The sequence below is a fragment of the Triturus cristatus genome, chromosome 3_1 (genome assembly GCF_964204655.1).
Source record: "Triturus cristatus chromosome 3_1, aTriCri1.1, whole genome shotgun sequence".
Classification (NCBI taxonomy): Eukaryota; Metazoa; Chordata; class Amphibia; order Caudata; family Salamandridae; genus Triturus; species Triturus cristatus.
Genome location: NC_140583.1, coordinates 652868582 through 652893358, shown reverse-complemented (window position 1 = coordinate 652893358; position 24777 = coordinate 652868582). Strand labels below are relative to the sequence as shown.

At 42.7% G+C, this 24777-nt stretch overlaps 1 protein-coding gene across 1 annotated transcript in view; it reads right to left on the bottom strand.

Annotated features, from left to right (window-relative positions):
• The window catches only part of SPG11 (SPG11 vesicle trafficking associated, spatacsin), a 623940-nt gene that overhangs the window by 106272 nt on the left and 492891 nt on the right, over window positions 1-24777 (bottom strand). Inside the window, exon 38 of the mRNA XM_085644681.1 lies at window positions 3399-3487. Coding sequence (XP_085500807.1) covers window positions 3399-3487 — 89 coding nt within the window. The remainder of the gene's footprint in view (window positions 1-3398; window positions 3488-24777) is intronic.

The window sequence follows — 24777 nt, the reverse complement described above, 5'->3', positions numbered from 1 at the left end:
AAAAATGCTTCACACATGTGGCCCTAAATCATTTTGCTATAGTCTTCTTATTGTATGTCATACAGTGCTTTCTGTCACAGGCTAGGACCTCATCGCACTATAAATATACAAGTTACCATTCCTCACTGCACAAACCAGGATTAAATTCTGACTCTCTGGTCACATACATAGACATCTGCAGTGACTACATTGACTAATTGAAGATTCGTAACACAAAAGAGTGGATTTCCAACTTATTAGTTTAACTTGCATTTATTGTGTGTGTTATTTCATATGCAGTTCCCTGAAGGTAAAAGAAAACAAAATAGTTACTGAATATTTTGTTCTTTTTAGCCTAGTCTCAGACCCTGCCACCACACTCACTGACCAGTTCCAATATTTTTTTGTGCACTTCAACCACTATAAATCAAGACAGCCTAGAAAGGAGACAATGATGCACTTCCAGGCCCTCTTCATTTACAAGTACTTGCAGAGGCATTTTTGCCCCCCTGGAAATTCAGTCACAGAGGCATATAGACCCAAAGGGCGGCACACCCCACAGTTTGAAGAGCTTTACTTTATCGTTACATAGTGGCTTGGTAAGCGTTGTGACACAATGTTCACGGTCACAGTGGGGCAGTACCCTCAAGCACACTTCGGCAGTACCACAGTCCTGCTGCTTCAGAATCACAGAGACGCAATCTGCTTCAGGAAAAATTGATGATAATGCCACAGCACCAGCCACGTTAAGGTTCGCGGCAGCACAGTCGGCTCAGGCACACTTCAGCAGTGCCATGGTGCTACTGTTTCGTAACACAGTAGCACAATATGTTTTGGGCCACTTTAAGAATTTCCCACAGCACAGGCCGTTGTAGGCAAGAGAGAAGACATTCTTTCAGTAGCACGCTGGTAGCACGCTCTTGTAGGCAGACAACCAACAGCTTTGGGGTCCGCTGCTTCTTGTTTTCCCTGGTAGTCGGCAACTCCCGCAAGGTTGGCTCACTCCTTCCAGTTAATTGCAGTTGGGCACTCATAGCAGGGTAACACAACCGTACACCATGCAGGGGCCATTCCTGTCCCAACAATGGCCATTCATGCTTCTATATGCATACATGATCTCATGGATGCTCATGACCGCATGATACCTCATGACCTTTTGGCCACATGCCCCTCATGGATTCTATTCATAGTGCCATGAGGATCTTCTTGAACTAAAGGTCAGGCAAGCCATGGCCCTCCACGTTGTCAGAGTGCTTTAAAGCAGCTGAATGGCATCCAGTGTGTCATAACATTCCAATCCTCTAGCGTCAGTGCCCTCTGTGCAGTGCTTAATTTGAGCTCGTGGTTTCCAGTGCTCAGCACCAGCACTTAATTGTCAACACTGGAACTTAAGCCAGTCTGCCACATGGTGGCGCTGTCTTATCTAATTTAGAGGATGAGGACAATGATAGTTGTTTATTTATTCAATATACATTAAAAAGAACTAATACCTACTGCCCAAGTGTTTCTTTTAGTACAAACTGTCGCACTCATAGGAGTGTGATTGTTAATAATTATGTTGGTACTGCCATTGGCAGCGCTGGCAGGGGCAATTGGTGGCACAAGTTGAAGGTCTTCTGATAAGGGCCCTGGCACTTATTTTATTTGCAATTTAAGAGCTGACTGTGTACATTTGAGGGTTTGCAGGGGTCATAGCTCTTTGTAATTATAGGCTTTGGTTACATGTCCTGATGGCCTTGGACATGATGCTCTTCGACACAAGGCCTTCTCAAAATTACGGTTGATAAAATCGACTTGGGTCATCAACATTCAGAACCTTTTGAATGGGGTGGATACCGCAAGTAAGCCTATGTAGGATATCCAAGAAGTATGAGGGGAGCAAGGTAATTGGGAGAGGCAAATCTCATTTCAACTCCCCGTTCACCTACAGACATATTACTTTTCCCGCACTGACATTTTTTCACGTGGGGAAAGGCACCTCAAACAAAAAAAGACCATTAATATCTGTCAAAGGCAATCTCGGGGAAGGCCCATATTTTCAGGGGAAAAAAACACTGCAACTCTATCTATAGATACATACAGGTAATCTGTACAATTTTTTACAGTGAACACTCATCCCTGAAGGGATATTCCGGCGCTGGACAAATTTCTGAATGAGACAAACATTTCGTAATCAGAAGTGGCACGACGCCATAAGAAAGGGAACAGCTTCTATGTAGGGAACAACCTAGTTTTTAGTAGTTTCCAAAATACAGGTAAATCAGAGTTTAGTTGCAGTTTGAGGGGGGAGAACATTCCAGTGGGTGGCTGCCAAATAAGTAAGCGAGAGTCCACCCACTCATCCAGTAATGCACCTCTGGAAGATGATGGCCTGGTTGGCTGACCTGAGTTCTCTAGGGCACTTATATAAACAAACTTGATTCCTCAGAGCCGCAGGACCAATGGAATAAACAGCTCGATGCATGTGACAGAGCAATTTGAAAATGGCTCTCATGCGCATGGGCAGTCAATGAAGATAGTTCAGACTGGCCGAAACAGAGGTCCTGGCAGGAAGGTTGCACATCATATGCACAGACATGCTTGGGATGCATTGCAGGCATATGAAAAGATAGTTCGGCATGTGATAAGTTGGTTCACCATACCTAAATATATAGCATTACTGTAATCAAGCTGACTGGTGTTAAGAGGCTGTATTATAGTTTTAAGCCAGTGAATTGGGATGCGAAGTAGTCGCATGATTCCAAAACAACTCTCATGCAGAAAAGGAATCATCAATAGAGAGCCCGTATTCTTAGCTGCTTTTTTGAGCTTTGGGCAGGCCCAAGAAAAAATAGCTACCAAGAGTTATTCCAACTCCTGTTAGCCTTCCCAATAAAAAAAAATCTCAGTTTCCCCCTTGAGATTTAGGGCAGTCATACTGCAGCCAGTCAGCTACTGCCGTAAGACATCACGTGAGATTACCTCTTGGTGCTTCACAGTTTTCAACAGTAGAAAAGGTAAGGACAGAAAGAGGTGAGGCACAGAGGTTGAAGGGGAGAGAAGGGACTATGTTTAGGTTAAGAATAGAAGAAAGAAAGGGGAGTAGCTATAAGGCACAATGGGGCACTAAGTAAAGGAGAATAAAAACTAAGATGAAGTGAATGTAAGAACACAAGCAAGGACCTCTTCAGTCCAAAAGTATGTACCAAAATAGCCAACACTAGAGAAGGAAGTAAATGTGAGAACATGAGCAAGAATCTCTTTAATTGAAATGTAGTCTCCTAAAATGGCCAGCACTAGAGGATCTGAGAAGTAGACTTACTCTCTCATCAACCTCTGGAGAGAGTCGCTTCACTGACTCGGTTTCCTGATCCCTGTACAATTAGTCTTCAACATTCTTCCTTATGCAGTGATCGGTTCCCAGGGCAGCTGCAACCTACCTTGGCATAGCTCTCAGCAGCGTCTATCAGCAGAGTCAAGGCTTTCATCAAGGATCCTTTCAGCACTGTCATGTTGGCAAGTGATTCCTCTGAAAAGAAGACAAGAGGTTATCAATATGCAGGGGGAAAATGCTCCGGAATTAATGCACCATGAAGATTCTGTAAAGAAAGAAAAGGGAACTATTACTTACCTGTAACACAACTTATACAGTTAGATGTTTGTAACAGATTCACATACTATCCATACCCTGTTGTTATACTGGTAACCTTTAGAACAAATTTAGAAGTTTGAACAAACCCATTGTCATCCACTGTCTCCTAAACTCTTCATTCAGATATCCCTCTAATTCAACATTATTGCCAATGTGAGACTATCTTGTCAAACCATTTTAGGCGATGTGCTCATTTTTCATTACTCCTTGAGGGGGACCATAAGAGAATTCAGTCAGATGGTTTGCAAATAGCATATCCTAGAGAAGAGGTGCCCGTGTTCCTCAGTGCCCTTTGACCTACTGTGATAGCTCAGAGTTAAACAGCAGTGTTTGGCAAAATTAGGTACAAAGCACAACAATGCAGCTTTTCATGTCTGTCAACAGAATGTTAATTAGTAGTTGTATCTGTTTTCTATGATGGAAGAACCTTTGGCATAACTGGAAATTGAGCATTAGCTAACTGGCAACAAACTCGAATGTCCATAACTATCCATGTTCATAATCTTCATGTAATAAAGAATGTTCCTTCTAACTGAAGGACAAAAATTCACAGTACGGCAGGCACTTGAACTTAATGTCTTAAGTCGTATTAATGCACTCTCGCACCCATTTTAAATTATATCCTCTCTTCTGGTAACTGGTGACATCACATATGGCTGCGACAGCACAAGCCTTTTATTAGTGTATGACTTACAAATAAAAACTTATGAATCACTTACTTTGCTAGCCATTGCGATAGCTACACTAAATCTACATAATATAAATGTTGCTTCTAAACACATTTTATTGATTTTTATATATTTTTTTAAAATTTCATATTTAAAATAAACATATACCAAAGTTCATCATTGTGTATGTTGTTTGTCAGGCTGTTGTTTCACCTGTTCTCATTTTTGTTTCTCACAAGGTCTTCTTCCTAATATGCTTCTTCAGGAAATCATGCGTCTTTACAGAACCAGCGTAACATAGCGATTGTAACTCAAGCAGAGTTTAGGGTTGGTCTTGCCATCAGTGTACCATGCCACTGGTTTTGTTTCCCCTTACTATGGGGAGGGATGGGGCAAGTGGGTGCTGAAGCCGGGCTTTAGTGTGATAGCAGGATCCTTTTCTTATGCTACAGGTTTTGACTGCTTCTTACCATCATGTGCTATGTTTTTTTTTTTACTGTTCAGGGTCTACTTCTTCGGTGTGGTTACTTCTGAAGTTCATTCCATCCCATTCTATTTAGCCTCCCTTTCAGGGCTCTATATGGCGCTCAGACCATTTTTTCACTTCTGGTTCCCAATTAGCTACCTTGAGTCCCTCTGGTCCCTTTGACCCCATGATTTGTGCCCTTGCTATTATTAGCGCCAAATCTATAAATTTACAAGTGCCTTTTTCAGACTAGGGTCTAGGAAAGTAACCTAGTAGGCATGTCTTTGGACTGTTTTCACTCATGAGTTCTCCGGCTCGTTTAGATTTCGAATAATCCCTTCCTAGTAGTTACCTATTCTGGGGTAGTCCCATATCATGTGATAGAATCCTGCCTTGACCTCTCCTCATTTAGGGCATGAAGCAAGTCTAAGAAACACTTATTTAACAATTCGAAGGGTGTGCAATTACATTCCTGTAGATATGTTCATATGGATGGAACCGCAAATAGTATCACATTAACCTCCAAAGATGCAGTGGGCTTTAACACTGGGTGGAATTTCAACTTCAATCTTTCCAGGAAGCTATGTATTGCTGGTACTTTAAATAAGTACTGGACCACATTGCCTCTCTCTGTGAGCGGTTAATGTGGCTGAGGAACTCCATTAAAGGGGCAGATAAACCACAAGCATGCTAGGTTAATCAGACGTCACCCCATGAAGAAAAATACCCCTTACTTTAGACCCTACACTAACACATTTTCATTAATGGCCTTAATCACTATTGACTCTTGAAGTACATTCAAACAGCTGAAATCCGAGACTCCAGGAGTCACTGTGCCAGATTTTGTATCTCTCGTTTTGGGTGAACATGGACTTCCCTTCTGGACAACATAAGGCCCCAAGTGCTATGGTGTTACCTAAGCCTAGAATAAACAGGATCTTAGCTGGAAGAATGGAAAAAGTTTAACCTGGTTACCTAAAATTTGTCAAAACCTCAGAAAAACACAATGGAACCAATCTCAGTATTGAGATTATAGAAAGATAAATGTAGACATTTTGCAAAAAGGGACTTTTGCTCAAAAATCTTGCAGCTGAAGTCATGCTTTTTCCATCATCAAGAGCTTATTGTCACAAGATGCCACCTACTTGATTAATGTGTTCATTAAAGACAAAAGGACTAAGTTCAGGTTCCAACATGGTGCTGGATCCCTAACATGTATGTATGTGGTATATGTAGAGTATGACTCTAGCAAAAAGTAGGGCAGCTCTGCACAGGGTCAATGGCAAAGATATAGTCAATAAGTGCTTGGAGGGAAAGGTAGGTTCTGAAAGTGGAGGTAGAGTGCTACTTCATTATGATATACTGTGCTTTAAAGAGGTGTGTCTTTAGCTCTTTACTACATTGAAACAGATTTGTTACTTGATGGATATAGGGATGTTCCAGATTCTCGGTACACGAATACAGAAGGCCTGCTAACTTGCTTTTTCCACTTCTCTGTCTACAGTCTAATGGAGTCCTGTCTCTGAGAGAGCTAAGAGCCTTAGGAGGCAGAGAGCTTCTCACCCAGATAGGCATGGGCGATGGTCATGATGACTTTGTAAATTATGAAGTTGGTTTTGAGGATGATGCAACCTCACAGGATCAGCCAGTGGAGTCTCACCATTGTGAGGGTGATATGATCATATTTCTTCAGGACATTAATGAAGAATGCAGTGGTGAACAGGATGCCCTAAAGGTGGGCTGAGGGCGAGATCAGTAATGAATCTGGAAGAACGTGACTGTGGGAGTTGCCAGTATTCAGATACAAGAGCAAAGAGGGCTTCAATAGCAGTTTAAGACACTCCAGACTCCAGAAGGATAAGACCATCAAGGTACCTGCTAACTTCCTCTTTAAAAGAGATAACATCTCATGGTCTATGAATTACTTATTAATATAGGGAACAATTAATGAGAGCTCAGGAGTGTACAAGGATTGCCACATATACTACATGTACCATAAAGGCTGCAACATCATCCGTTTTCAGAAGCAGAGGTCCTCTTCACTAGTTGAATATTACGCCTCGCTGTGCTCCCTTTTCCAATACTCGATTAGATATGCTGTTCAAGTGGCTAAGTACTGATGATACAACTTTGTACCCCTTGATTCTGTTTACAATTTTACAGATGGCAGGCATGTTTCCTTTTGTATATTATAAGTTTCAGTTAAGGTTGTGTATTTTAGAAAATATGTCTTACTGGTACTCTCTAGTGTCCACTACCTGCATCCTATCATCATGCCAAGCCTATCTTTCCCCTTGCAGTAAATTGATGAATAGGCCTGATAGGCAGGATTCACACGTATATGATGTAGAACAATAAGATCCTGCCGCAACTGTCCAGTTCGGCTGTATAATACGTAAGTTGCAGACAGTGATGACTACGATTTGTATTACAGGATGTAGCAAAAAATGTGGGCAATGGCACACAGAAACCCCAGAACACGTACTCGCAAGAAGCAAGATTCTGTAATTGAGAATAGCGCACTAATGTCATTTATACGCTGTTTTGCTGGGAAAAGTTATTTTATGTATGTGTTCTGTACTTATGCTCTAAACATCTGAGTATCTTGTATAAAATTGTGATGATAGTCATGTTAAAAAAACTGAAAATACCAGTTAAGATATTTAAACAAAAAAAAATAAGGCTGCAACATCATTTAAAGAGGCCACTTAGGAATTGTAGGTATTTCCCAAAACCGGTAATCCATTTTATTTCTACTGATGCCTTGAAAAGTATTTTCTGCCAGGATTCCTAACAGCTGTATTAGTTTCTAACACAACACAGTATGTACAAGGTAGCTTTTCACAAAACAAGTTCAGCAATAATAAAGAGGCACACAGGATATGTCCCTCTGGTCAAATCAGAAAAACTAATTCCTGTTTTGGAGCTATTTGTGGGATCCAAATTTGTCTTGACTAAAATGCAGCTATGAAGATCACCTCCCAAGTTGTTGAAATTGTTTAACTCCTAGACATTTGTGATAAAGAAGGTGAAATGAATATGTGAATTTCCATTACCAATCAAGCTTACAAGCGTACCATAAGGAAACCTTTCCTGATCCAAGATGGCATGCACATTTTGGACACTGGTAATTGTCATTCGTGACAAACAGGTCTGAGGAAAAGCTAATTTATTGAAGATAGACCATAGGATTCACTAAGCATCTGACATCATGAGAAGCACAGAAAAACTGCCAGGGTATTCTTTCACCACTGTAGGGAGAAGATACCCTTTTTAGGCACCCTTGGCAACTACTCAGCAGCTAATAGATATAAGCATTTAGTGTGTGTTTACATAAAAAGAACCAAGGTGGCCCCAGAAATATCACCTTAAACCGCAAATGAATTATGTGAAGTACATCATCTTGTGGTCAAAACAATCAATGCTTGTTTAGATCTTAGTGGGGAGTTTCTCAACCATTCTGTCACTTGTCCTCATTATCTGGGGGATTGGTGGCTAAAAGGATGGACTTTGAAGGTTCAATTCCCGAAATCACCAGAGGAAATAAAGATACTATTTTCTTTAACTTCGGGCTGTTTAGCTGGTCCAACAAAGAGCCAGAGAACATAGCAAAGCTCTCCTTGTCCGATGTCTCAGTGAAACCACATGGATGCACGAGTTTATGAAGCCTAGAAGCCTATGAAGCCATCATGATGAGGTGAAAGGTCTCAATCTAATATGGGCAATCAACTGTTTTAGCATGTCAGCTCTGTCTAGCGGTAAATAGGCCAGCCATTCCGAGAGTAGTATCTGGAACTGCCACTATTACCTAAAGTCTTGGCTAAGAATATAGCTAAGATTTCTTGATGTTTATGGACAGGCTAGGATGCAATTAGCATATAATCTGAAGACTTTAGGCCACCTCCTCTAGACTTTGATGTCACTAGCCAGGCTTCTAGGTTAAGGGCACTCCATAATGGCCTTCACTCAGTATGGTGCTTCAAAGTGCACCTTTGTGAAGACACTTGCAGCTGAATTGAGGCCATATGGAAGGCATATATATTGGTACTAATGCACTTCTATGGTAAACCTTCAGGAATGTGAATGCTCAATTTTGATGGCAGTATTAACAAAAGCATTTTGATGGTCCACAGATGCTAACAAACCTGTCTGATGCAAAGACTCTGGAGTTTTTGCAAGGGAGACCCTATGAAAGTTTTTTCTATCAAGAAAGACAGTTGAGCTTGTGCAACTCTAACATAGGCCAGAAATCCTCGGTCACTAAGTGGACTAAAACGTTCTTATGATCTAAGAAATCTAGTACTGTTATGTTATGCAAAGTGGTAGGGCGCACTATCACACTGAAGGGCACCCTTGCACTAAGCAGGTGTGAGTATAGGCACATCTAGGGCCTAGTGGATCTACTCGATAAGCCAGGCTTTTGGCTTCTTGCGGAATTCAAGAAGTGAGGGGAAGGCTCTTATGTTTAGCTGCAGGCCGTTCCATGCTTTAGGAGTGATGCAGGAGAAGACTTGACTGCCAGATCTGGAAGGTTTGTTAAAGCAGATGTGATTGTTGAGGTATGTGGGCCACTGTTATGTAGTTCCTTGAAAGTGTGGGTGAAGAATCTGAATTGTGCTTGTATGTGAATGGGGAGCCAGTGGAGCTCTTTCAAGTATGGTGTGATTTGAAAGCAGTGTGGGAGGTTGAGAGTGATTCTGGCCACCGAGTTCTGGATGGTCTGCAGCCTTCGGGTGAGTTTTTTGCCGATTCCAGCATAGAGGGTGTTCCCATAGTTTAGGGTGGTGTGACTGTTTTCTGAGTGCTAATAGGGAGCATTTGAAAATCTTTCTCAGCATGTTCAGGGTATGGAAGCATAAGGCTCTGACTGCATTCGATGATGATCCAAAGGTTCATGGTGTGGGTGGTGGGTGTCGGCCCTAGCTCTGTTGGCCACCAGGTGGAGTTCCAAAGTGATTTGCTCTTCTGAAAGATCACAATTTCATTATTTTTGATGTTCAGCTTTACACAGGTGGTCTTCATCCAGTGGGCGATTTCAGTAATACAGGTATTGAACTTGACCCGGGTACTGGACGTCTTGTCTGTGAGGGAGAGAATGAGTTGTGTGTCATCAGCGCAGGAGAGGCGTACTACACCACCCTCAGGAGTAGATGGTTTTCAATCTCTCATATCACCTCTGGAAAGAATTTTGATATTTTAAAAACGTAAGAGGAGAGTAGCGGAGGAATACTCAAGGAATGTCTTTCCAAGATTAATCTCAGAACCCATTCCTCTGGGTGGTGAAAAATCACTGTCTTTGAAAGAAGGGCAATCCTCACTAATGCAGTTGAGAGCTCTTTCCCCAAAGACTGCTGCACTATCTAGCTTTTAACTAATCTTTTGAAGCCTTAGAAGGCAGCGAAGCACTCTACTGCTGGCTGGGAGTAATGTTAATTAAAGGCTTGGCTGTTAGCACCCTGTTTTACTTTATTCCAATAAATGTTTGTAGTTGGAGAAAACAAAGTTTCACCAGCAAAGGGAAAGTCCACAACTTTGTCTCTTAAATCACAATATAAAGACAATGTTCTCAACCTTGCATGTCTGGGCATGGACATGAGCCATTATTTGCTCTGGCAGTAGTTTGCGCCCACTCTGTACTTGTATGAAGCTGCCAGAGATCAGCGTATTTTATCTTCACAGATTCAGATGACTTGAAGAGAAATTCTTTGGCTGTTCGTTGAGGAAGAAATCAAAAAACCCTATATATGTTGGCCCATTTCTGTAAATTGTATCACAATATGGCAGTGGAAGTAACACATGTCTGAGAGAAAGAGATGAGTTTTCTGAGACCGGCTAGGACTTCAGCAGACTGGGCTGGGGGCTCAGTTACCACCATGCCCTACAAGACACCAAACGATGATGACATCCCAGCTTTGAATGTGGGTGTGCATGTGGAAGCTGAATAAGAGGTGCAACTTGCTCATCCTCTAGTACAGTAAAAGTACCTGTCCTCCTTATTGAGTTCTTAGGCAGCCTCTCCCCTGTAATTGCTCACAGGGCAACCTTGCCCTGGAAAGCTACATTTTATATTCTTACTTAGTAATGTAGAGGCTCAAAATTCATCCCCGAGTTCTCGTGTATCATATTTCTCCAACTATGCAAAACGAATTGCATGCACTGTCTCCTTTTAAAAAAATATAGATCACAATTTGGAGTATCCCTAAACATAGGTGGAACCATCAGAAATCTTCAAAAAACATAAATGCAGTGCTCTCTTATTGGTAGAGATGTTAGCTCGAGCATCCTGTTCGCAGACACAGCCCCTATCTCTAACCCAAGTTGGAACAACCATCCCTGCTTAGTTCATGTTTTTTTCCACTTGACATTGACACTAATGTCTAAGTGCTTCATCTGATGCTCCACTAGTTTTTGGCTTTCACTCTCAAACATTCAGGTTATCAATTCTCATTGACAACAACATTGTGAACACTGGTCTTCACTATCTCCCCTGCCTGCTGCAGGGAATCAATGTTGGTCAGATTTCTATAAAACTGAAAAAATAGTACATAAAAGGGAAAGCGTCATGAATCATTACACATTAGGATGAGTTCATGCTTATATTAGGACTACCAAATCTTGTAAATTATTTACCGTCATTTAATTATTTCAGATGTGTGTCTTCATTGCTTATGGGAAATTATATGTACCATTTCTCATTTTGTCATAAATCATTTGCTTGGTTGTAGGACTGTCATACATGACCTTGGTATGTGAAGGTGAGAGTGAACCTTCCTACATTTTCCTTGCTACTTGGGTTATTCATCGGAGACATTTGAATTGACTTTCCTTTCACCACTGGTGTATTATGTTAACTAGAAAATGGCCTACAAGTAATGAACAAGATTTTGTCATGGTTGTAGGAGGCATTCTACTTGCTACCAACGTTTTTGAATTAGATTTTAGTTTTGAATATGGTCACATACATTGTATGCAATGAAGTGTTTAATTTCAAATTGATTTCTTGCAGCATCAAAATTACCGAGTGCTTGGGGATGATGCATCACAAGTTTCCTTAGCAGAAATTATTTTGCGCTCCACTACTAATGAACCCGTACATGATTTCCTTCACTAACCCTCTTTATAAAGTCTTCATCACTAGGACAAAGAGTAGTGCCCATCACCATGTTCAGAGTCATTCCTTCACGGCACATGCAAGATGAGTGAAATAATGATATCCTGCTACTTCTGCTGCATAGTCGAACCAGGTGTACCCAGGTATTCTTTAGCGTCTAGCAGACAGCTTTAGCGGTCAGTGGCCAAGTGTTCAAGCCATCCATAATCTACACATTTGGCTTTCCTGTGAGACAAAGTAGCTCCTATAATTTTACATGACTGGAGTAATGGCAACTATCAATGTCCTATTTGCGTATTACAGGCATACATTTAGAATGCAAGCCAAACAAGTTGCATTTGTTAATAATTCATTATAGTTTCTTTGCTCAGTAATAGTAAGGTGTATAATTCAGAAGTTTATTGCATATTCATTTGATATGTATGATGCTTACTACCCTTTTTATTTCTTTTCTGATGGATTTTTGGGGGTGGGAGTCAAACATACAGTCTGCATTTCACATGAATCATTTCAACCTTTCTCTTATGGAGCTAGTTATTCCTTAGTGACTGCGTTTCAGCTTGCACTCCTCTCTACTAGCAAGACTGTCTTTAGTAAGATAAAGTACTGTGATATTTTTGTTCAGTTTCCTTGTAACATTTAGTCACAGTTACACATTCCCTGTATTTCTAATTGCTTACCATGGTCTCACCAGTGCTTAGGTAAATTTTTTCCGCTTTTGCAGTTGGACATCCTTCAGAAGCACAATATAATCCTGAGTTTGTCCTCTTAGCTATTTATTTAGCATTTTCGCTGAGCTGAAGCCCATATCTTTTCGCATAAGTAGCCGCCCTCAGCCCCACTTTATTTTCCTTGTTGTTTGTTAAGACTGTATTGCAGACACTCTTGAAAAGCACTATACTGTTGTGTCCATGGTGTCTTAGCCATCCGTGTGTCTGAGGTCTCCGTATGGTTTTCTGTGGTTCCTGGGCGTCATAAAACTTGGCAAATAGCTTGCAGCTTTGGGCTGTGCCTCAATCACCTGGGGCTGTCTTCTCAAGTGCCCCTGGTTTCTTCTTTACGCCCCTCTTCCTATGCTCCAAAATGGCATTCACTAGTCTGCAAGTTTGCAGCTACCTTCAAAAGCTACTCTGCAACTTGTCTAGTTTACGTTTGTGTTCTCTTTTCTTTTCCTTTCCCATCATTGCTGTGTCTTCCTTTGTGTCTTCAAAATTTTTCACCATCCATTAATGGTTTGTGTCATGTAATGTTTGATATCACTTCCTTTTCCTGTTTTTTTCTATATAAGGTTTCAGTCTGGTTGGAGGGCACGCCACAACAAAGCCTTGTTCCTTTGGTTGTTTCCTTGCTTCGTCCACTTGTTTATCACATAATACAGTGTGAGGTGACATCTTGTCTTCAGGAAATAGTCATGCTTACTTCAATCACTGGAATACCCGAATCCAGGCTTCAAGCAAGCGTCCTGATCAGAACAACTGTATATCACTAACAAACTTTGCATGTTGTAACATTATGAATAAATATTGTACACTTCGTCTCGGATCTATGTTTTCTGCTATTTGGTTTACAGATACAAAACAAGATATCTTTCATTAAAAAAAATTTTTGTATCTGGAAATCCTTCTAAATTCTGCGTGAAACATCACAGCTTATTATTCTAATGGGCCTGGTAAATTCAGTTACCGAGCCCACTGGAATTAATGGACCCCTTATAATCAGGGCCTATGCCTAATATCTTTAACAACAGCAACATATCTGAAAGTGTTGATATATTCCTCAAATGACATGTCATATTTTGTTTGTGAAAAGATGTGTGAAAGAATAAGAGACAAAAACTGTGGATGTTAGGCCTCACTGACCCAATCAATTAGGAATTTAATTTTTTCCATATAAGCTGGTATGTTTACATATGTTTTATAGGAGGTCTTGCTGGGTTACGTAGAATACACCATAGTCAATACTATGTTTGGAACTATGGCATTTTAAGTTCTGGGGGAAGGCTGTAAGACATTTTGAAATCTGCATATCAAGCCAACAATTCAATCATTATACTTTTTTTTTTTCTTCAAGCATCATGACAAAGCATGAGCTCAGGCCGAGCAATAAAGTTACCTTTGACAATAATAGAGAGGTTCCAGCTTTGGAAAAAATTATGTGATTTCGCAAAGTGCAGTGAAATAAAAATCAGGCTCTTAAAGATATGGCAACTTAGATTATCAGTCCACTTGATTTCCCTGGTATATGAAGACTGCTTAGTTCTTTAAATTGTATTTTGTTTCTCTTCATTGTGTTCAGTCACGAGTACATAGAAAGATTTTATTGATAGTGATATATGAAGTTTATTTTACGGGCGCCTGAATGGATGACATGTTATATTATTTTTTCTGTTGCACTGGGCTTCATATCAATAGTTCTGTGTTTTCTGAAGGACAGCTATGAGCGAGAGGACCAAATGTTTTGAAATTCTTTGTCTGGATTAAAAAACGTTGGTTTAGTAGCATGTGATCAAAGAGTCTGCAAAATTATTGTTTGCAAAAATGTTGACTCCAAAACATTAAATACCAAAATCTCAACCTAAATATCTCCATACAAAAATATTGAACGGCCTGAATTCACTATCAAGTACTTGTCCCCAAATATACCAAATTTACCCAGTCTTAAAATATGTGGGAAGTGAGTTTGGCTGGTTATAAGGATGCAGTGGTCTTTTTGGAAAGTTTTGATTTGTTTTGTTTATTGTTTTTGTTCATTTTTTTGTCTTGTTGACTTATGTTTTTTTAAATTGAGACAGAGTTCTAACTTGTTTGGTGCTCTGGAAAGTCAGCAAAGCTCTAATTCTGGATCAATTTGCACTCAATTATACAGTTGTGAGAGTACGAATAAACAAGGCCAGCATATAGTCTGAGACACTGTTTTTAATACGGTTCAGATTTGTTAACCCTTAAACTTTGCAAAATTGTATTTTCGGCCATTGCATTGTTCCTTGTATTAAGAATTGTGAAACAATAAAGGCTGTTTTTACTATTTCTCAGATACACTTTTCTGCCTCATGCCATCACCCTCCCACAACTATGAAAGGAATATTCCAATTAGACTAAAGATTTTCTGCCAGTGTGAAACTGATATAAAATGTCAGCCTTACCAACTTATTTGAGTGTTTTGCACATCGCTGATCGTGATCCTATGATAATGTTGGAGCACTAGAATATACAGTAAAAAATGAAATAAAATTATATATAGTTTAAAAACATAATGGCTAGGCCAGTTGAGCCCAGCCGAATAGATTGGTCCTCACTGCCGACACTCTTTAATTTCGGAGCGGTGGCAAGCCTTTTGCAAAGTAGTTCTTAAAATGTATGTTTTTCACAGTTCTCTGAATCAGAGGTAGCTGGATTTGGCTTTGAGTTGGAGACCCAGAGTGTTTCAAAGCCTTGAACCCTGTACTACAAAGAATCGCCCTAAGTGTTTCTGACAGCTGAAGGGGTGTACTGGGATCAGTTGTGTCCAAGCTGACCTAAAGTTTCAAGTGCGAGGTAAGCATCTGTAAATAAGGTATGCCCATATTCCAGCAGGCTTTGTGGATGATGCTCAGCAACAGGAATTTATCTCTTCATCAGCCGGTATCCAACAGTGACCTTTGAGCACCAGTTGTGTTTGGTAAATTGCACATAGATTTGTGCGCTTCATAGCTACTTGATTTTGAAGTCTCTACAGCCTGGCAATTTAATTCTATATCAGGTCTGTGTAAATCACATTACAGTGCTAGAGGTATGTTATGAGTTTAATTTCATGGAATCCGTTTTTCTCTTGGTTAATGTTACATTTTACCTGTCAGAATTCCATAAACAGGCAATCATTCCAGACTGTATGATCCAAAGATAGATGGGCATTGCTACAGGACCCTCAAATGGACTGGTCTCAGGGTACATTACCTTCATTTTACTGTAATGCAGCCTCTGCACAGCACTGCTAAAATATGTCTGTTGGACGTCAAGATACCCCTCCCCTTTGTATTCCTGATATTCTATGTATAAACTGACAATAATTTGGTCTCTGCACTCTAGTGCTTGTGACTGAGAGGCACCACCCTGACTTGCATAGCGCTCAGAAATGCTAAACTTTATTCATATCAGATTACACTGTGAAGCACTTAGAGTTGGGCAACTGGTGACTTCCAGTTAGGCAACTGGTGCCTGCTACACTTTCTCCGAGCCTTGGAAGTTTATGAGAAAGCTTATTGCCTTTTATTTGCCCACACGGTAGGCAGAGAGCACAGTTATGATCAAGCCAAGCAAGGCTTTTCCAAATTGGAAGGGTACATCTAAGTAACAAGGAACAGATTTTCCAGCCCTACATGTGTCAGTGTAGTTCCAAAAGGGTTGGACACCCAAGCTTTAAGCTTTTGATGAGACATTTTGCCGCAAGTAGGATGCCTTTCAGGAGAGCCAGTGTGGTGTCAGGGAGACCTCTGCGTAGGCGTGAATGGGCTAAGTCTTAGACTGTTCTTCTGAAGTTGGTTTCTAGGAGGCATGGTTTCATATTCTTCAGTGGTCTTGAGTTTCTTGCCGATGTATTAATGGGAAAGGTTAGTGTCAAGGGAGAAACCATGAGAAGTTTTGTTCGATATCAACAGGGGGTGAACCTGCCAGAGTTCACATTGGTTGAGCGAGGCAGAATTTTTTCTTATTTGTTAGTATTGGTAAACAGAAGAATTCTGTCTTGGTTTTAGGTAGCTTATGAACATCCAATTCAGTATGACATCCAGACAGGTTTGAGTAGATGAATGTTGTGAGCAATGGAGGCTTTTAGATAGAGCTGTGCAGTTAGTGTAATGATAGATGTTAATGCTACTATTAGGGAGTAAGACTCCACAGGTTCCATGTGGAGGTCACCCGGAATAGCAAGGATGACCTATTTAATGCATCAAACAAGACAAAAACTGACCTGGCATTTGTCTACAACCACAGGTGAGTCCAAAGCTGAGTGGCTGCTATAGCCTCAAGAAATTAGTCAGCAGTAGAAAGAGTAAAATAGTGTGATAGTTTCCAGGAACCAAGGGACCAGGAATGGCTTCTAAGCAATGTGAAGGCTGTGGTATGCTTAAAGTCAGAAGGAACCAACCATATAGCTGGCTTGACCTGAAGCAGGAAGATTGTAAACAATGTCCTTCCAGGTGTCGACATCTTTAGCCCCAGAGACCAAAACCAATATGTGAGTGCAAAAGAGATATCTATTTCTGGACTTTGATATATATATATATAATATATATATATATATATATATATATATATATATATATATATATATATATATATATATATATATATATATATCTCACATACTCCTGCATGTAGTGTAGGGCCCAGACGATTGTAAGTTATCTTTGCTCAAAGATGTTTAAGTCCACACTAGGCCCATAATGCACTAGTATGAAGGCTCCATCTCAAATTGTTTTCCACTCAGTGGGGGAGAAGTGTACATGGAAAAACAGTGTCAAAGACAAAGTGTGTTGTGCATTGTAAAATATTAAGACAAGTCAAATATTAAGACAAACATCTGGAGACAGGGTCTGGTGGCTTAGTGGACAGATGCGCCCACTGTAGGAGTTTCATGGTCATAGGTTCAAATCCTGGTGGGTCCACTCTGCCTTTCATCCTTCTGAGGTTGATAAAATGAGTACCATTGAGTTGGGTAACAATAAACATCTGTTACTCAGTGCCAAGATACCCTTTGCGGTGAAAGTGCGCTTTACAAATACACGTTATGTTATGAATCTACAGCACTACATGCTAGGAACAGACTGTTCAAGGGTAAGGTAACATTTTTCAGTTGTAGCATGTGTGGCTGTAAATATACACATGCTCTACATGGTCTGTACAGCAGTCCCTCCCAAAAGTGGTGGCTCGTAAGCAGATGATGCAGATGTAGAAAAATGAAACAGCGTTCTTAGGACAGTTTCGCCAAGTAAAGTCTGTTGACAGGCTACAACATCTACATAGTAGTGTTTGCGAAAGGTGTGTGAGGTTGACTACGTAGCAGGTTTCCAGACATCCACTATGTGAAAGTTAATTATTAGTTGTGGTGGGTGGTAGTCCACCACAAGTAATAAAGTCACTAACCTGTTAGGTCCAGTCAGTAATTCAAATCTGAGGGCAACCACTAGAAGCTATAACTCGGAGCAAAAACAATGACACCAAAACAATAAACATTCAATAAGGGAAACCAGAGTTATGAATGGTTATATATGTACGGAAAAGTAGTGCCACAAAGCACCAATGATAGTCAATAGTTGCTGTAGACCGGGACCTAGGTGTACCGAATAAGAGGTCAGTTTTCACTGCCTGTCAATGCCAAGAAAACCCTGGCAGTAAGGGACAGTGAAAAAACTGCTAAATGCATGGAAGAGAACTCACATGGCGAGGGAAGCATTTTCTTTTGTATTTTCAAAAAGAAAATTATGCGTCGGGATTTCCTTTTTGAAAAGAAAAAAGAAAACAGTGTGATGGATGGTACTGTCATGTAGAAGGAGCAGTGCAGCAAACTACTAAAAGCATTGAAGGCTACCAATGTGACGGCAGTTATTGTCAATGCTTTAGAAATTACCACAAGCTTGGCAGTCGTTTCTAAAAGTGACAGGTGGAGTAGTCTTGGCCTGGCAGAAAGTTAGGTTTTCTGCCATGCCAATGGAGATTACTCCGTCCGCCAAATTATAAATCGGGCCCCAAATCTTTTTTCAGGAAGTCCAAATCCTTCAGCGACGGAAGGCAGCTGACTGCATCCGAGGAACTCTTCATTATTCGGATAGGCATTGGACGAGGTACCACCGAAGTCACTGATTCTGACAGGAAAAGCTCCAAGCGGTACAGATTTAAATTTCATGCCCAGGAAAGTCCTCTTGCCGGTCGAGTACCTTTGGTGCCTTCCACCTGTCAAGATTTTTACCTTTGGACTTACTCTCTTTTCTTAGAGCTCAGAATCCATTAGTCGGGTAAGTCGTTGTCTACTCCGGGGGGGTATTCTGCCAACAGGTGGATCCTGTGTTGGTGGAGAGCCCAGCTCCAGAAGGACTGAGCTAACAGAGAAAGCTGAAGGAAGTGGTTGCACCCCACTTCTGAATGTATTACATGGGTGTCATGTTGTCTGTCCACATGAGCACTACTTTGGCCACTATGTGGGGAAGGAAGGACTTGATGGTTAAATGGACAGGGAGCAGCTCCAGAGAGTTGATGTGGAGATCCCTGTGAGTGGGACCTCACTGGTCCTAACATTCAGGTCTTGTAGGTGTGCCCCCATCCACTGAGGAATATGTCCGTTGTGACAAGAGATCTGTGATATTGGGTTGAGAAAAAGCCACCAGCAACATTTTGTTAGTGTTCTACCGCTGCAGAGAGCGATGAGTGTGGGGGATGATCAACACTAGATCTTCCCAATGACCCTCCTCTTGAGACCACTAATGAATTCCTGCAGCAGACCCATGTGCAATCTTGTGTGGGGTACTATGGCAATGCAGGAGGCCATTATGTCTAGCAGGCTCAACACTGTCCATACTGTGACATGTGGATTTGGCTGAAAAAGATGCAGCAACGCTTGGAAAGACTGTAGTCTTGTTGGACTGGGATAAGGCTTGCCGAACTCTGCATTGAGGATGGCTCGCTGATGGGGCTGAATTTGAAGGGGTTGGGAAAGGGACTTTACAGCATTGATGGTGAAGCCAAGTTTGTGCAGTAGATCTATTGTGGCTTGGGTGTGTGCATGGCACTGCAGTTGCGTTGCACTCTTTATCAGCCAATTGTCCAAGTAGGGGAATACATGGATGCCTTGTCTTTGCAGATGCGCTGCTACTTCGGCAAGACATTTTGAAAAAACTCAGGGTACAGTGGTGACCCCAAAGGTCAGCACTTTGAACTGGTAATTCTGACAACTTAGCACAAACGCGAGGTAGCGCCGATGTGCCGGATGAATCGGAATGGGGAAGTAGGCATCTTTGAGGTTGCCATTAAGTCGCATTGCTGTAAAATAGGTATGACATCCTGAAGGGTAACCATGTGGAAGTGTTCTGATAGGATTTACTCATTTAGGGGTCTGAGGTCCAGAATGGGCTTGAGGAAACTGTAATTTTTGGAAATGAGGAAGTAAAGGGAATACACACCTGAACCCTGTGGGTGTTGTAGAACATGCTCAATGGTCCCCTTAAGAACAAGTTCTTGGACCTCATCCTGAAACAGACATTGGTGTTCTGGGGAGAGGACATGTCTACTCAGTGGTGCGGAGGTGAGCTTTTGGCAGTAACCATGTTGAATCATGTCTAAAACCTACTGATTTGAGGTGACTTGCTACCAAGCAGAAAAGAGCATCTGTAGCTGCCCGACAGGTGTTATGTGATGGGGGAAGGAGTTACAAGTCACTGTTTGGTTATGGCAGCGCCCTTGGGGGAGCTACCTTTGCCTCTACCTTTGTTGCTATTCATGATAAGCCCCCCACCCTCCCCAAGTAGCCCCTTGTGAACGTTGGTTGGGCAGACTGGCACTGGAAAGATGCGGGGGCTTCAGGGGACATGGCCCTGGAGCCTCCCCGATATGGGGAGCAGCAAAAGGACCCACATGAGGATGGTGTCTGTGAGGCGCCCATGCCTTACACCGTTTCCATATCTTTTTTTGATTTTCTCCATCATCTCAGCAACCTGAGCCCCAAAGAAATGTTCCCCATAAAAGGGCAGGTCGAGGAGATGCTGCTGAACATCTGTCTTGAAGCCGGAGACATGGAGCCAGACATGCCTGCGTTGGAGACTACAGTTAATCCCCTGAGCAGAAATGTCAGCAGCATTTGGAGTGCACCTGATGGTTGTGTTGGAAATCAGTTTGCCTTCTGTGACCAACTCATGTTCCCTTTTACAGTGCTTCTCTGGGAGGTGTTGGAGGCGCTCCTCCTTTTCGTCCCAGTCGGCCTGGTCATATCTAGAGAGCAAACTAATGGAATTGGGGATACACCAGTCGCCTGCAGACTGCGCCACAACTCATTTCCCAGCTGTGTCTATATTTTTTTTACTATCTTTGTCCGGCATGGTGGGGGGCATCGCTGGTGCCATGAGCATTTGCCCTGTTACGAGAGGTATGAACCACTAGGGAATCTGGTGGGAGTTGGCCTCTAAGACAGATATGGTCTGAAGGGGAGGCCTTGTATTTTTATTAGCCCATGAGTTATTAGCAGGGGCTTTGACCAGCTCCTTAAAAATATCAAGGGCTGGCTTGAGCAATTCCTTCAGCATAGGAAGATTATGCATGTAGTGATGAGCCGAAGAAAGAGTCTCAAAGAGAAAGTCCTCCTAGATGGGCTTTTTATACTCATATTCATGCTGTGGTAAGCAGCAACCTACCAATAACCTCATGGCAAGAAGAGATGTTTTCTGATGGGGATGGTTGGGCAGGGTAGCGGTCGGGATCAGTATCTGCAGACAGATCCATATCATATGAATCCCAAGGGTCTCCAGGTGAGGGTACTTTCTAAGTGTCCCCCTCAGCGTGTCCAACCAAATCAGAATTTGGCAACCCCTGTGGAGTGTATGATAGTGAGTCAGGTAAAGGAGGAGGTGGAGAAAGTGACGGTGGGGGTCTTGGAGGAGTGTAAGATGGTGGAGGCAGTCCAGTGTCAAGAAGAGGACTGGTGGCTTTATCCTACTTCTTTTGCCACTTTGGGTAAGGAGGGGACTCTGGAGTTTCTTTGAAGCTGGAGCTGTCCTCTTAGGAGGCCGAGGATCTGGCGTCGGAGACTGTGTTAATATGCGTCTCATTTAGGGGTGGATGACAATTTGTTTCTGTCGGGCATCGAGCTGCTCTGCAACTTCTGGAGGACCATTTCGACTGATTCACAGGCTGGTCTTCTGATCAGAGCCAAGGGTTTCGGCACCAGCATCTGCTTCGAGGATTTTCTTTAGTGCTGCAGCTGGACGTGGTGTCTGGAGCTGACCTTAGCCCGAAGGCAGTGGTGGTCCAGAAGCCTGCCTCTGTGGGTCCGGAGGGGACGCTTATCTGAACGCTTGTTTGGATGTGCTTATTGCCCATCGGAGAAGGTTGCTGCTTGCTGCTTTTCCCGCCGCCACCGCTGCTGGAGTCAGTGGGGGTCTAGAGACTACAAACTCCAGTATCCCATGCAGCGCGCACGCCGCTTGCGCCAGCTGACAGCGCTGGGAGGCACTTAAAAGAGGAACAGGGCTCCCGCAGCGCGGGATGCTTATCAGAACACCTATCTGAACGCTTGCTTGGACGTGCTTATTGCTAACCGGAGGAGGTTGCTGCTTGCTGCTTTTCCCGCTGCCACCGCCGCCGGAGTCAGTGGGGGTCAAGAGACTACAAACCCCAGTATCCTAAGCGGCGCGCACGCTGCTCGTGCCAGCTGACAGCGCCGGGAGTTGCTTAAAATTGGAACAGGGCTCCCGCAGCGCGGGACGCTTATGTGAACACTTGCTTGGACGTGCTTATTGCCCACCGGAGGAGGTTGCTGCTTGCTGCTTTTCCCGCCGCCACCGCCGCCGGAGTCAGTGGGGGTCAAGAGACTACAAACCCCAGTATCCCACGCGGCGCGCACGCCGCTCGCGCTAGCTAACAGCGCCAGGAGGTGCTTAAAAGATTAACAGGGCTCCCGCAGCGTGGGATGCGCGCAGGTGTTCCCGGGCAAAGCCCAGGCCAAGGGCAGGCCCATCTGCACCTGTCAGGGGCCATAAGAGGCCGGGCAGGGCCACCCCATTGACACTCCTTACCCTGCATATTCAAATGAAGTGAGACTTCGATGTGCCCCTTTTTCTTATATATATATATATATATATATATATATATATTTCAAGTATATTAATTGTGTGACCGGCACTCAAAACTTGCCAGCCATAGCAGATTTGTATTTATACATTTGTATATAATTAGTGGTCCTATATCATGACAAAAAGAAAGTCACTCAAGGGGAAGGGGGTGGTGGGTACCTTGGATGCTTTCTTGTCTCGGGCAGAGTCATTACTAATACATGAAATAGCGCAAACAGAACAAAGGTTGTCTATTGAACCCATGGTAGCAGGATTACATCCTCCTTTGTGTGTTCAGGAAGTTAATTCATCTGTCGTAAGCTCTCCCACAACATCTCCTATATCTGTACTCCCGCCACCGGTAATCCTTCCACATGATTCCCAGGAAACAATTAAGGAGGGTGAAAGGCCTAAAATTATTACAAGGGCCCAAAAAGATAAAAATACCCAACCATCCCGTATGAAACCTCAGGGGAAGAAAAGGAAGACCATGGCTAATACTAGGCTAAATAACAATAAACAATCTATTCCTCTGGAACCCGTGATAAATATTGGGCCACAAATGTTGCTTCCTGAACCTACACCTTCTGTAGAGGCGGTTACTATCTGCCCTACAGGTTTGTGCATGAGAGAGTTCTGGCAAAAGCTGGAGGAAATACTTACAGTGGTTCTGAGCCCTTTAAAAGCTACCCTTACTAAAATTGAGGACAGATTAGCGAATCTGGAAAGTCTTCTTAAACTCCCTATTGTAATATCACAAGGTCCTAGTCAATATGTCCCTAGGGCGCCACCCAGTCTTCTGGATGCCTCTGTGCATAAATTTCCCCAGACCAGAGCACTAAACCAGACCCCGTTACCCCCAGGGGCCCCTATCTGTGCTAACCCGCAACCTAACCCAGACTGTATAGTTTCTGAGGGTGTTTTTCCCCAAACCCTGGCAGACTACTCGGTCCCTACTCACTCTAATCGGCAGCAGGGCAAGCTGTGCCCTGCCAAACTAACATCTAATTCTAATAAACAGCCGTCACAAAAGGTGACTCTGGGACCGCCGTCATGTATGGTTTCAGGACCCCAGAGGGCAGCAGTGGGGGGAGCCATGGGCCCAAAGGTATTTAATCTTCCGCCAGAAGCTACACCACTTACAATAGTCCTGGTGAATGTCCCCCCGCTCTGACAAGGGAAGTCTGAACATTGGTCTACCTTACGCAATAAATCTTTGCACTATCTAAGCGGGAAAACAGGTTTGACAACCAAGCTTTTTTGAGAATTTAGAATGGCTCGTAGGATAGGGTGGGTGGGATATTCCAACAAGTCCCTTATGGGAGACTGTGTGGTTCTTTCTTTTGCATCCCCTGCACTTGTCCGCACAATTATGAACAGGGTGGGCTTTTGGGCAGTTAGAAGCCATGGGGTCAGCATTGTCCCGTTGGGCTTCTTTTACCATCCCATAAGACCTTTCCAACGTCGTACAGAGGGCTTCTATGAAGGTCCACCACCTCTCAGCTACCCAATTTCCATTAACAACTTTTATGCACCTCTCAATAATTTGGATGAGGTAGACTGACTGGCGACTCCAACGCAGCTTGCTAAAAGGGCAGAGGGGTGGCTTGGCATGCATGTGGCCTGTCCTGAAGCTCAGTGTAGTAGGACAGTCAGCCCTAGTATTGCCACCAGCTCACTTTCTGCCACTGTCGCGAGTAACCGTATGGAGTCTACCTGCAGTAATTCCCATATAGAAGTTTTGAGAAATAATTTTAGCGCTTTATGCATCACTGAAGGGTCTTCTCACAGTGCAAGTCACCACTTACCCACTCTCCCAGTGAGCCCTACTTCTAACAAAGTAAAGATAGAAACTAGTATCATCTCCTGGAACATTGTTGGGTTCTGTGCGAAGATTTTAAATCCACTTTGGTGTGAGTTTATAGATAGCACTGATATCTTGTGTTTACAAGAAACATGGGAGCTGGAGCCAGTGCATTTCACTGGCTACATGACTTTCAACGCCCCTGCGGTGAAGGGTTTGGGAGGAAGGCCTAAGGGAGGGTTGTGCTTGTATATTTCTAACATGCTAGTGGTGGACAAGATTCTTTTTTGTGTTGGGGATTGCTACTACCAGATTATTCAATTGTACAT